Raw genomic sequence first — 14,384 nt, forward strand, 5'->3', positions numbered from 1 at the left:
TAAAGAGAAGCTAAACAAGAAGAAAATTAGGTATTTCAGTCTAAAACAAATCTCTACTAAAATGATATAAAACAGGAAAAAGGATAAAGGAAAACAACAGCTTTCGGAAAAGCTCTCTATTTGAATTTAAGAGCCTAATTAAATATTATAATTCACATAATCTAAACTGAAGAGAAGAATCACTAGTGTATTTTGAACTGTTCTAATTGCAAACTATATTTACATAACATTGTGTGCACATGTGTGTATCTATGTGTGGGAAGGTGTACGTTTATAATTATTATATTGTTACCTCCACAAGGACTGGGGTGTATTACTGTATCACTAATGCCTATAATAATGGATGATAAACAGTGAGTGCTAGCTAAATGTTTGCATATTGCATAAATGAATCAATGAACAAAATGTATGCTTTAAGAAAATGAACCAGGACAATACAAAAATAACTTAATGCATAATTTAACTTTTTTTTTTTAAGTTACAAATCCAGAGAAAGAAAAGACATGGCTCTGGACCGAGACATACTTTAATATCTTATCTCATTGGAACTTTAATATCTTTACTTTACTTTTTTACTTTTAATATTCTTTAATATCTTCTTTTTGGAACTGACCTGGTACTTAAAAAAGTTAAACTATGAAAATTACTGTATTATGTGTTCTCTTATAACTTAGTAATTAATCTAAAATTAAATAATCAAATAAATCAAAAGCTCCATTTATACCATATAAAGACAATATAATAGAAAATCCTTTTCCTCATGCAGTTAAGTAACAACCATAATGCTATATACTATATCTTAAAAGACAGCTCAGTATTAATGAGAAAACAAGAGAGCCTTAGAAAATATACAGAAATGTTTGTGCTTGGAAATATAGCACATACATAACATCCTTTAATGACAGTATCTGGAAGTATAAAATATCATACCTGCAAGCAAAGTACAGCGGAGTAGCTCCTGATACATTTGGCCTGTTAATATCAGCACCACTGTCTAGCAAGCATTGCACTGTCTGGGGAGAAAAGAAACAATTAAAAATAAAGCCAGAAAAGTCAAACAAGGACAAAATTTCACAATTTTTATCCATATAAGGAAAGTTCCTGCCACAACTTGAAGCTTTAAGGAATAAGTAGGAACATGACAATTATGAGGGCTGAACAAATTCAACTTTTGGTAAGCCCTCTGAGTCCCTCAGGCACTATACAATATATGTGGAATTATCAATGTAATATAAACTGTGTTAACCTGGGAAGGCTCTAGAAAGTTGGCAGAGAGAGCTACCAAGGACGTTAAATTTGGCCAGTACATCCCTGGCCGGGTGCCTCAGTTTGTTGGAACATTGTCCTGTACACTGAAAGATTGCAAGTTTCATTTACAGTCGGTCAGGGTGAGTACAGGAGGCAACTGATTGATATTTCTCTCCACCCCGCCCCCCAATTCAATAAACACATCCTCAGGTGAGGATTTTTTTTTTAAAGGTAGCCTTAATTAAAAAAAAAAAATTTGGCTACCTGGCTGGTGTGGCTCAGTGGATTGAGCACCAGCCTACCAACCAAAGGGACTCTGGTTCAATTCCCAGTCCAGGCACATGCCTGGGTTGTGGGCCAGGTCCCCAGTCAGGTGCACGCAAGAGGCAACCACACATGGATGTTTCTCCCTTTTTCTCCCTCCCTTCCTCTCTCTCTAAAAATAAATAAATAAAATCTTTAAAAAATATTTTAAAAAATTTGGCTAGCACAAATGAAGAACTAAATTTTATTTTATTTTATATTTAAGTTTAAACAACTATGCATGGCTAGTAAATTGAACAGTACTGCTCTAAATATTTGAATTTAAAAATATAGATTTTTTTGCCTCTAAAAAGAAAAAATACATACCACAGCTATAACTCTCTCAAAGTCAAAGAGCATAATTGTTAAAGTACAAAATGTTAAAAAGTTAAGGATCCTTTTGCTATTAACAGCAGCCAACACTGACTCAGTTTTCCTGACTATCATTCATGTTTTCTCATGTCCCCTAAGCTTTCCTTGTGCAACTGTCAATTACTAACAAAAAGTAAGCTAATATAAAATCTTCAGAATACCTATCTGATGATTATGGGTTGGGCAAGGCTTGCCTGAAAACCGTAAGGAGAATCCTTTCTGGTTTTATTCCTATGACCCTCATTTTATTTTCTCCTGAAAAAGAAAATGTGTAAAAACTTAAGTTTTGGGAATCAGACTATTTAATATTATTTTTGGATTGAACACACATGTTCATTTTTCTTGCTGTTCTAAAACCTGGTGCAACGGCAGTAAAATAATCATACTATAAAAACCCACAAGGAAGAAGAGGAAAGGATACAACAGCATATTAGATAAGTCAATCAGTTTGGGAAAATGGCAAGTAGGTAGAGAAACAGTAACTGACTTAGCAGATCAAAGGAAACTAAAGTCTAAGTGCCTATAAACAGGGATTCCAATAACAAATCATCAATGCTTGCTACAGTACACAAAAAATACAGTAGCCAACAGTACCAAGTACATTGGAAGATAGGAGTAGTTACATACAGCTAAAAACAGGAGTAGTTGAAAGCCTATAAAGGAAACAGTTGGATCTTCTCCCAGAACCCCTCTTCCCCAACCCATACAGTTAGCTACTAATGCACCTTACACTGTCTCAGGAGGGAGGTTTATCCTTTGGACAAAGTGAACAGGAAGGTTCTAGGCTGGCAAACAATAAATATACTTGACACAGCAGTAAACAGTATTTACCTAACTATATAAACAACTAATATCATCTAAGCAAAACTTGTGGTATAATTAATTTTAGAAATTGGGGAAGAGGGTATGGGAAGAGGATTTAAATTAGTTATATCCTCACACACCACAACAAGAACTGATTTGGTGCTATCTAAAAGTTTTAAGCTGAGAAAGAGAAGCAAAAGCATGTTACTTGGAAATATTATAAGAAAAGCAAGAAGAACTGAATATCATTGCCTGGTGATCATGACTTGACAAAGAAGAATGACAGTTTAAGGGGCTATTATTTTTTATTACAAAGGTTTTAATAAAAATATTTTAAGATACACTATTCATGCATTACTTCTATCCCAAGAGGAATTCTAAAATCTATATAATCTATGTAATACAATAGAAATATTACATAAAACTTTATTATCACCTTTAAACTGAGCATATGTGTTCCAGTAGAGCTTTCCTTTCAAAGAGAAAAAAAATTAAGCATTTGGGTTATTTTATAAGGCCAAATTGAGCCTTTTGATCATGGCTTTTCCCTTTTTGATTTCTGACCTAGAAGTTCTGTATGGTCCCAGAACAGGAGATGGATAGCAGCAATAATGTTTACTAACTGTTACAGAAATTATAGACAATAAACTATCTCTCAAAAGGCTCAGGAAAGCCCTGACCATTGTGGCTCAGTGGGCTGGGTATCATCCTGAGAAAATGAAAGGTTGCCAGTTCAATTCCTGGTCAGGGTACATGCCTGGGATGTAGGCCAGGTCCCTGGTCGAGGGCTAGCAAGAGGCAACTGATCGATGTTTCCCAATCGATGTTTCCCTCACACATGTTTTTCTCCCTCTCTTTCTCCCTCTTTTCCCCTCTCTCTAAAAATAAATAAATAAAATCTTTTTTAAAGAAAGGCTCAGGGGAGATGCAAGCAAATGTATCAAAAATATATACATTAATATACGATTAAAACCTAGCACTCCAAAGAGAGGCTGAAATAAAATAATTAGTAACAAAATATACTATGCATTCATAAAAATTATAGAGTTGTCAAAACTATATAATGATATAATAATATGAGTAACTTTAACATGTGCCTGGACACTGTGCAATAAGCATTTATCATTTAATTTAATACATCCTGTAAGAAAGTCAATATTCTCTCCACTTTTATAAGCAAGAAACTGAGTCTCAAAGAGGTCAAATAATGTGCACCCCAACACACAAATAAACAGGTAAGCAGGACACAAAACCTAAGCCCATGTTCATAACCACTATGCTATTTACCTAAGTAAGAATTCTGATTTGTCTTAATTCAGGTTACTAATTACGACTAATTTGGTGTATCTCATAAGCTACATTACTCATAGATGATCTAGTAATTCCCTATTAAATAAGTGCCTAGACAGGTATTTGTGTTTAGTTTTTAAGTAATGCTAAAACAATATACTTTTTATAATATTTCTCTATTTCTATTTATACTGTAAAGCTTATAGTATATAAACAATTTAGCCACTAGACTACCATATTCTGCTACTGTTCTCTTCAACAAAGTGGTGAGACAAACTTAGGGCAAATCATAGCAAGAAAGCATGATTTACAATATGAACTATCATATGACCCGATCATATCCTTGTACATAGCAAATATTCTACAAAGTCAGTAGAAATTCGTTCTGTTCTTATAGGAGAAAAACACTTTAGTGGAAATAGCTCATTCTAGCTATTACAATGAGCTAATTCTAGCTCATTATAAGTTTCTCTATTTTTGTTTTAACAAAATTATCCCAATTAAGGTCCTCAAAATAGTCGACTACTTAAAAATTGTTGTGGTAAGTTTTTAAAAGCTTCACTTGTACATTGTAGATAAAATGTTACCTGAAGACAAACAGGGAGAAAATCCATTTCCCTCAGAGTGAAGAAAAAAATACACAAAGGGATCTGAACGGGAAGAATAAACAATCACCTTATGGCACTGAAATGATCGTAAAATCATCAATCTTTGTAACTTAAAAAAAAGTGTTTTTTCTGCAGACTTTATTTTGTGAAAGCTCTGAAACAGGAAGAGAAAATCTAATGCATAATTCAATGATCAATTAGATGGCATAATGGGACAAGGAGCAAGAAAGTCACAAAAAAACTAAATCACCATTTAAAAAAATTTTCCAGTCTATGTAGATGACTTATATGTACACAAAGGGTAAAATAACTTTGTAACTAGTAAAACTCAGGTGGATGAAATTGAGTGTTTTTAAAATAAATACACAAAAGCATTTGGAGAAACAATACTACTTGAATATACTAAACTATATAGAAGCATAAGGCAAAAACATAATTGAAGAGAATAAATTCTGGATTCAACTACTAAAATCCCTAAGGATCCTCAAAATCGAAGATTTTCATCAATAAATACCAATAAATCAGATATGATCTTTTTTATCTTAAGGACCAGCACTATCAATTCACTATACTTAAAGATACAAAAGAAAAAAAGTGAGCTCTGGCCAAATAGCTCAGATGGTTAGAACATCACCCTGAAAAGCCAAGTTTTCAGGTTGGAACCCCAGTCAGGGCACATACAAGAATCAAACAGTGAATACATAAATAACTGGAACAGTAAGTCAGTATCTGTCTTTCTCTCTCTCTCTCTTCCCTTCACCCTCCCTCCCATCTAAAATCAATTTTTTAAAAAAACAGTGACACTCAGAAATGGAAAGAGAATGCCAGAAATAAATTGGTTGAAATGATATGGCATTTGACTAGTCCATTCCTTCCATTATTCAACAAAAATTTCAATGTCTATTATGTGCTAGGGACTACTCTAGATGCTTAGAGCAATTAACAAAAGGAACAAAACTCTCTTCCTTTATGAAGCTTACATTGTAGTGGAAAAGGAATACCAAGAGACAAAAGAAATAAACAAAATATCTAATGCACTAGATGGCATAAAGCCTATCCAGAAAAAAATGATAAAATTTGAATGACAGATTTTAATTCAATTTGTTTTAGCATATTTCTCACCCCTAAACCCCTATACAAAATACTTCTGTGAAAACTGCATTGTGTCTGCTTATTTTAGGGCTTCTCATTTACTTGCAAAAATTAAGCTCAGCAGCTTACAATTTAGTAAATGTAAATGTAAAAGTATGCCAACATAAATAATTGTGGCTGATAGCTGATTACCTCGATTTTTCAAGTTATCACAACACAATTTTAAGAACGACACTGAACTGATATTATTTTATGTGCCTCATTTAGATCACCAAAATATGGTGTTAAAATAATTCAGAATTTGAAATTCCCTCCTCCCCTTAAAAAAATAATTATTCTCATATTTCTAGATAATCTGCAATGGGGGGGTGGGGGTCTTCTTCCTTCTGCAATAAGAAAGTGCCGGGAAGGAAACTTGAAGAAAAAGCATTGAAAGGGGATTTTCATATGGGCTGCAAAAAATCCTTAAAAAGAAACAACACATTTTTAACAGATTTCATGACCTTTCAAATGATAAAACAATATCCTGAGTAGAAAACTAATGTGCAAAGCTAATGTTTGGGTCAATCACAAAAGTCATTTAATTGAAGGCAGTGACTAACAAAGACCACCTGTGCCCAATACGCTGATAAATTACAAAGTAGAAATCCAAGGCAGCTCTACTTTATCAATGACAAGTCTCTAAACAACACTGATCAAAGTAAAAAGGAATAGATATTCAATATTAAAACTACAGGTAAAAATCTATTATGGTTTTACCATATGCTGAAAGACCAAACAACAAAAAAAATCTTTGTTTTATCTTTTATTAAAAATAATTCTGTTTATTAAACAATGTCACCGCAATAAGTTTAATTAAATTTTAAAAGTTCTGAACATTAGAAAAAACTCTAATGACATGACTTAATGGCAATGCACAAATAAGCACTAAGAAAAATGGCCAACTCACTCATCAGTGACTGGTTTATATGTCTTCTCTAGAAATTTGTCCACATACAACTATGGAGACTTTGAACTCATATGTAATATCTAGCAAAAAAAATCAATATTATCCATTTGTATGAGAAAAACCAGAATAATAAAAGAACTTTCTATTTTTTCCCCACATTTCCCAAAAGTGATAAAGGAGAATTCTAACATTAGAATAAATAAAATTACTCAAAACCTAAAAATACAAAAAATATATAATGTTAGCCTATCCTTTGTGCCTCGAGGCTGATCCATCAATGTTTTCACAGAGCTTTTAATTAAGCATGTCTGTCCTATAATCTCTGGATGAAAAGCTTGGAAGCTGGCTAAAGATATCAGGAGAGCTGACTGAACATAGGTGAGTGAGCACTGTTCCTTAACAAGCCTACAATTTCAGCAAAAAAATGCAGTCGGTTCTATCAAAGAGAGTCTGTAATACCAATGTCAAAGGACTGCTTTTATGTTTCAGGAGCTTAAATCTACTCTAATCAGGGTTCAGCTATCATTTTATATGTTTGCAAAGCTTCAGATTCAGCATATAAATTTAGCAATATAAAATTTATTCTGATAAAAATAAAATTTTTTAGGCAAATTGAAATTTGTCCATAAACTAATCCTGCTGTGTACTCTAACTTACATAAATTAAGACTGAACCACCTGATAGTTCTCTAGGGTTTCTAAATCCAAGTTATTCCAGGGAAACATTAAGCGACTATTTGTGGCAATTCAACACATTAATAAATTTTAACTAATTACAAAGAAAAAAGTTACCTAAAAGTAAATTCAATTTATGGCCAAAAAAATCAGAGTCAATTACACCTATGTAGAATAATGTTAAGTTTCACTACTCTTTCTCAACATGTGTTTAAAACTCAAACAACACACTAGGCCTAACTTACTGCACAAGAGTAAATGAATTAAGGATCTGCATAGTGCTCTCTGTATTTCCTTGAAGAATCACGTTATCCATACTAATAATGACTGTTAACAGTACCCATACTATCGCTTTTAAGTGTCTTCCAACATGTTCACAACAGTTTTCTTAATTACATAATCAGTAAAAAATATATACCTTAGGAGGCACATAAGGCAGGGAAAGAAAAAGTTGTCAAAGATTATATAATAAGCCAGCTAAATAATCATTCTCTGAAATGACTTGTTAAAATCAATATCCAAAGACAAGTCATAATTTTAATATTGTACAGCTAATAACAACTGATCCAAGGAAAATTATAAAGAATTACACTATTAAGGAGTTATGATCATTTCTTTCACCTGATCATTTATAAATAGAACTAATACTTTAAAATCATAGTGCATAGTGCAATTATGTTGCATCCAAATGAAATCATAGCAAAGATCACTCAACTTCTTAGTTATAACAAAAATGAGCACACCAAATCTTTTAACTTTAAAAAATATAGTGGAAATCTAGAAAACATTTCTTGTCATTAAAGCAAGAATATAGTATTCAATTTAAATTCGTTATTTTTTCAATTACAAGCCATAATTCCTCTAATTCTAATTTCACTCCTAACAGTGTGATCATGGATGAGTCATCCAATTTCCAATTCTGTAAGGCTGAATGCTGCACCTCTAAAAATCTACACTTAATTATTAGTAGTATCAATTCAAAGGAAAAAATATTTTTAATATATTGGTTAAAACATAATTTCAGTTGCAAGTGACAAGAGCACAATTTTAAATAAATAAAGTAGGTGGGGGAGGGATTATCATGCACCCTTGAAATTTACCCTAACATTATAGATTAGGGTAAATCTATAGGGTTACATCTATAGATGCAACATTAGATTAGACAGTAAATTTCAGAGAATTTCTTTATCATAGCTGTCTCTTTAATTTGAAAAGCAATGATGTTTTAGTAAATGTTTTCTAAATAGTTTCTTTCCCTCTTTAAAGTTTTATATTACATTTTATAAAAATTATATAAACAATATGCAAGCTTTAAGCTTAAACATAAACTGAAAACTTGAAAACCATGTCTACACCGACACCAGTTTTAAATACCTTTTAATGATTTTATGCAAGAACTGGCTACTTTAAGACCATGAAAAGGCCATTTTCACTTGTCACTAAAATAAGTCACTATGATACCTGACAAAGTATTTTAGACTCAGTTTCAGCTTACAGAAAGATATACAAAGGGTTAAAAAAATCAATAATCCCTATCCTATAACAAATTATCATACCTCATAACCCAATAAATCATATCTAACTCAAGATAAAAGGGTATGCTTATCTACTGACATCAGAACACAGCCCATAAATACATGAATAATTACAAAACACAGGTAATATCAGCACACCTCTCAACACAGATTTTGAGAGGTACAATTCAGGTACAATTTAGAGGTACAAATTTTTCAAGATTCCTTCTTGCCCTAACTGAAGAAGGATTAAAGATGAATACGATGATTCAGAAAATGGTTCAGAAATGTTCAGTTTTAAACATTATCTGTATATGATCCTTGCAGATAACTATAATTGATCAACTATGACAGAATGGAATGTCACTCACTAATACAATCAACCCCAAGTCAACATGGTTTTTTGTACACTTCCTCCTCTACTATATCTGCAAAATCTCACCCTGTAAAACTCATCACCACAGTGAAGTCAGGCTCCCTATAAATCTTCTGAGAATACAATTCTTCAAAGGCATTTGGCTATGAGGAATTCACCCTTACTTTACCACACCTGCTTTAGGTTGCAAACCATATGGAATATATTATACTTATACTAACTACCTTTCAATAACTTCAGAAGGCAATTCTAAATTTCTAATGCAGCCTGTAATGCACATGTTTTGAAACAAGAGTTCCTATGTAATTCTTGCTCATTCACTGATTCAAGGCAACTAAAATTAGCTTTTGTAGATCACTTCTAATCTGAATTCCAGCTTTTCCTACACCAGTTTCTGGGCACACAGGTAGGTCTTGCAATCTTAGTAAATGACACTCCAATTATCTGTTATAGCAAAACAGTGTTTATATCAAAGTAAGCGCTTTTCTATCCTGTGAGAGCTACCAGCAGAACTCACTCTCTAATAAGCATGAGCTGCCTAAAAACCTGAGTCACTCAAAATTAGAATACTTCAGGTAAACATTTTTTCATATGGAATACTTTTAAATTTTAATAATGTAGACTCTGAGAAAGTAAAAAATAATGAGAAGGAATATACCTTGAAAACATTGGGTTTTCAGATGATAAAAAACAAAAAACTTAAAATGAACATTGATGTTCAGAAGAAATTCCTAGAAGAAAAAAAACCAATCCTATATCCTTCTTTTTATTCAGCTCTTATTAAACATAAGGCAATGTCAACCTTGGCCTCACTATCTTAAAGAAGTGAAATATTCTGTGAATTGAGGTCATACATAAAGCATCTAATCATGTAGGATCCCACATCCTGAACACATAGGAAAAAAGAGTTTGCAGAGATGGATATCCAGGATCCCACTAAGAATTATCTCAACAAAAAGATAACACTCAGATAGTATACAAAAAAATAAAAACAAACAAATTTTGTATCTTTGTAGTTGGTGGTGGTGACTTTTTGTTTTTGGTTGGTCTTTGTTGTTGTTATTAATAAATAAATAAATATTTATTATTAAATAAATAAAATATATTATGAATAATAGTTAATGTGAAAAAAACTAAAAGTAACCAGGAAATTGTAGGAAATTATAGCAAAGCAGAAATTCATCTAAAATCTTATGCTTATAACTTTTATATAAGGCAGCAAAGTCTCCTAATGAGAGAGAAAACTATAAGCAATTTTAAAAGCCAAATGTTTGAACATGGGAATAATAGAAAAGTATGGGTATAGAACAAATGCGTAATTTCAGAAATCTAAAGTCAGAAAGAAAACAACTGTCACTCTAGTCCTTGATCATATTCCAAGGCAGCAAATAGGATAACCCAAGTTAACTATTTAAGCAATGCTGGTATTCACTCTGTTTTACTATTTAATCCCAATAACTGAGCCTTAGTAGTAAAAAATATGAACAAGTTAGTTGATAAAACTGAGAATGAAACATAATTGTTAAAGTTATATATGAACATACTACATTAAAATTTTAATAAATTCAGGTATTTGAAATCTACAAATCAGAAATAAAACTGAAATCCAAATTACAAATATTTTCAACAAATTTAAAGCACTATTTTCTATTCCTTTTTTCTACATAAAATATGTAAATCAGAAGTCTATGATAAAGAAAATGTAATAACAAGATTTTGCTATAATGCTTCATGTTCCCAATTATGCACAGTAAAAATCTTTTCACAGACTCAAAGTTTTAAAAAATAAACACATGCAACTTAAAATTCTCAGAGCTTAATTTACCGTCTTGTGACCATTCTGGCAGGCCACATGCAGTGCTGTCTGCCCCATTGCGTCCTCAACATCGACGTCACTGACGTGTTGTACAAGGTCGTGGAGTAGTTCCGTCCGCCCATTCACAGCCAGCCAGTGTATCTGTGCAGGCATTTAGTTACTTAACATTTATGCAAGAGTTTTTTATATAAAAACAGCAGATAAAAAATGCTATTATTTCCCAAATTGTGAGCATAATACACACACCAAAGACTAAAATTAAAATGTAAGCCAATATTTTTTCCAGAATTTTTATATGGGGAAGGATGCATCAAGATGTATGTTAATTATATCACCATGTATTTCAAAATCAAGCACTTTATGGTTCAAAGTAGTTAAGTGTAGACCTGGGATCATTAAATACTCTGGTTCTTAGATGATTTGGACTCTATGCATATCTTAGCTCTTGTATTTTTTCTCTCCCCCGAAGCAAACATAAGTTAAAAAGTAATGAATAAAGCAGGTATCATATTCTTTACCTTTGTATTTTACAAGTAATGCATGTATAAATAATCAAATATATAGGGAGGATAAAAAAATACCAAACACCAATAAGTCTATCGCTCAAAGATAATCAATGTTAAAACTCTGGACTATGCAAACCATGCATTTTCATTTGACTTTTTTCCAATTAAAAAATATATCATGATGATTAAGGACATGCACTCAGTGACAAGACATGCAACTTCTATGGGCAAGAGGAGTGGATTACCACAAGACATAAGGCACCTTCAGTGAGGACAGCAAAGGGTGTCTACGGAAACCAGCCACATGGCTGATACAGATTGTACTGTCTGATGTTGTGAAATAGCCTATCTCCACTAGTCCTGTATACTGTCCAAACTAAGTTTTTCCATGAACAACCCTTTTTAAACAAATCAAAATACTTAAAATCTGAGCAGAACTTAAAACTACTTTGTGGAAACATCAACCTGGGCAGCAAGAAAAAAACAGACATGTAAAATTTTGTTGTTTCCAGTCTGTATATGAAAAAATAGATCATCAAAAGGAAAAAAAAAAAAACCCTTTCATTAACTAGTGTTAAAAACATAGGTTTACTAAATATGTCAGTTGATCCTTCATCATAAGCCTCACCTTTCATTTTAAAGGTTTCCATGGAATTTAGTTACTTTATCTTTCAGGCATATGCTAGCTTTTTTTTTTTCCCCTCACCAACATGTGTGAAACGGGAAGTCAATTACAAGTACAAATAATGTGGTATTCTTTTATAACTCAAGTCATAAAATGTTCTGTGGTGCTAATCAAAGTTTCCTCTTGCTGATACTAAATAAACTTTTGAAAAAAAAATATGTATCATGAAACTTCCGTTTTAAAATGGCAGCTTGAACACATGCATCAGATCTATTTCTTCCCCAAACACCACTGAAATGACAGTAAAGAGTACTTCACCTTAAAGGATAAACTCAATATGATAAAGAAAAGAATACAACAGCAGCAAATTTTAGAAACTGGAAGCTTTTGTTTGACTTGTCAAAACCAAAAGCTGAATCCTAAACCAGCAGTAGAGAAAGCCTAGGATGATGATTCCTATCACAGAACTCCCAAAAGACCTAAGTATCATCAGTAATTACCTCTTGAAGAAGAAGTGAATGTGGGACTAAAACCAGATCAGTTGAAAGATTATTTGATAAGATTTAGACCCTTAGATCCCCAACCCTTCCCTACTCTGCATGGCCGAGAAATGTCCCTCCTCAATCTGAGAGAACACAAGAGGCTTAAAAACAAAAATATCTAGGTAAAAGACACTAGGCACATTGAAGCAAGAATATCATACTGAAAAAGGAAGATGATATGCAAGTTGACACACTGAATACTGAAATCCCAAAGCATTCTCCTCTACACAGCATCCAGAATGCTATCCAGGTCAAAAATAAATGCCTAAGGAAAATGACATCAGAGAGGATCCTAAAGGCAGATCACCCTACACTGAAGCCCACAGTGAACAAACCTCACTCATTCAAAGCTTCTGAACAGCTTTTTCCTGTCCCCCCAAACATCTGACAAGTGCAGCCAATCTAAAAGATAAAATACAAAATAAACTAAAATCAAAAAGTACAGAAGAAAAGGAACCATGAATATTCAAGAAAAAAAACTTCAAAAGGAAAAACTAGATTTAATATTCTCAGAGAGAGAATATGGTGACTACATCCTTAAAACAAGAACACAATAAAAAAATTTTTTAAATGGACAGTTCCAAAAAAAACAACTCTCAAAAATTAATAATGTGATTAGAGACATGCAAACTCAAAATATTTAGCAGATAATATTGAAAAAGTCTCCCAGAAAGCACAAAAAGACAGAGAAAGGGAGAAACAAGAGAAAAGGTAAAAAGATTAAAAGGCTAGCCCAAGAGGTCTCATATTCAAATAACAGGAATTCAAAAAAGGAGAGAACAGGGAAAACAGAGAAGAGGAAATCATCAAAGAAATCATTTATGAAAATTTCTCATGAGCTCCCATTACATGAGTTTGCAGGTTGACAAAATGTCAGTATTATCCAGCCAAATGGATAAAATTAATCCAAGCCAGGACATATAATTATGAAATTTTAGCACTCCAAGGACAAAGTAAATTCTACGTTTCTAGAGAGAAAAACAAAACAGGTTTCATAAAAAAAAAATCAGAATCAAAATGGCACCAAAGTTCAAAACTGAAAGCCAAAAGACAACAAAACCATGCTTTTAAAATCCTAATGGAAAACAATGTCCAGCCTAGAATTTCATTGTTACTGAAACTGTCAGACAAACTCAAAGACTCAAGTAATATTCAGTCATGCAAACTATCCATAAATTTGCCTCCTGTACATCCTTTCTCAGTTAATTACTACAAACTGTACTCCAGCAAAGTGACAGAACAGTTACTAGAAATACAGACACAGAACCTATATAATAAAGAACCCAGAAACCCAAGAGAAAGGCAAAAGGAATCTCTAGGACAATGGTGACATTCCAAAAAGTGTGAAGCATGCCTAGAAATCAACCAATCTGGCCTGGAGAGAACAGCAGTCTCCATGAGAGACTCCTTCAAAACTAATCAAATAGAAAAGTACTGGCCCTGACTGGGGTGGCTCAGTGGGATTAGTATCTTTGGAAAGGTCACCCCACGGCACTCTGGGTCAGGGCACTTGCCTGGGTTGCAGGCCTGGTCCCCTAAGGACATGTGAGAGGCAACCAATTGATGTTTCTCTCCCACATCAATGTTTCTTCTATTCCTCTTTCTCCCTCCCTCCCCTTCTCTCTAAAAATAAATAAATAAAATCTTTAAAAAGAAGGAGAAAGG

At 32.8% G+C, this 14,384-nt stretch overlaps 1 protein-coding gene across 4 annotated transcripts in view; it reads right to left on the reverse strand.

Annotated features, from left to right (window-relative positions):
- Positions 1 to 14,384, reverse strand: part of HACE1 (HECT domain and ankyrin repeat containing E3 ubiquitin protein ligase 1) — a 90,405-nt gene that overhangs the window by 52,111 nt on the left and 23,910 nt on the right. For all 4 annotated transcript variants that reach the window (XM_024551769.3, XM_045188643.2, XM_045188640.2 and 1 more), the window contains 2 exons: positions 11,056 to 11,187; positions 931 to 1,013 (listed from right to left, as the gene is read on the reverse strand). In XM_024551769.3, the coding sequence (XP_024407537.1) occupies positions 931 to 1,013; positions 11,056 to 11,187 (215 nt within the window). The remainder of the gene's footprint in view (positions 1 to 930; positions 1,014 to 11,055; positions 11,188 to 14,384) is intronic.

This window comes from Desmodus rotundus, chromosome 11 (genome assembly GCF_022682495.2).
Source record: "Desmodus rotundus isolate HL8 chromosome 11, HLdesRot8A.1, whole genome shotgun sequence".
Lineage (NCBI taxonomy): Eukaryota > Metazoa > Chordata > Mammalia > Chiroptera > Phyllostomidae > Desmodus > Desmodus rotundus.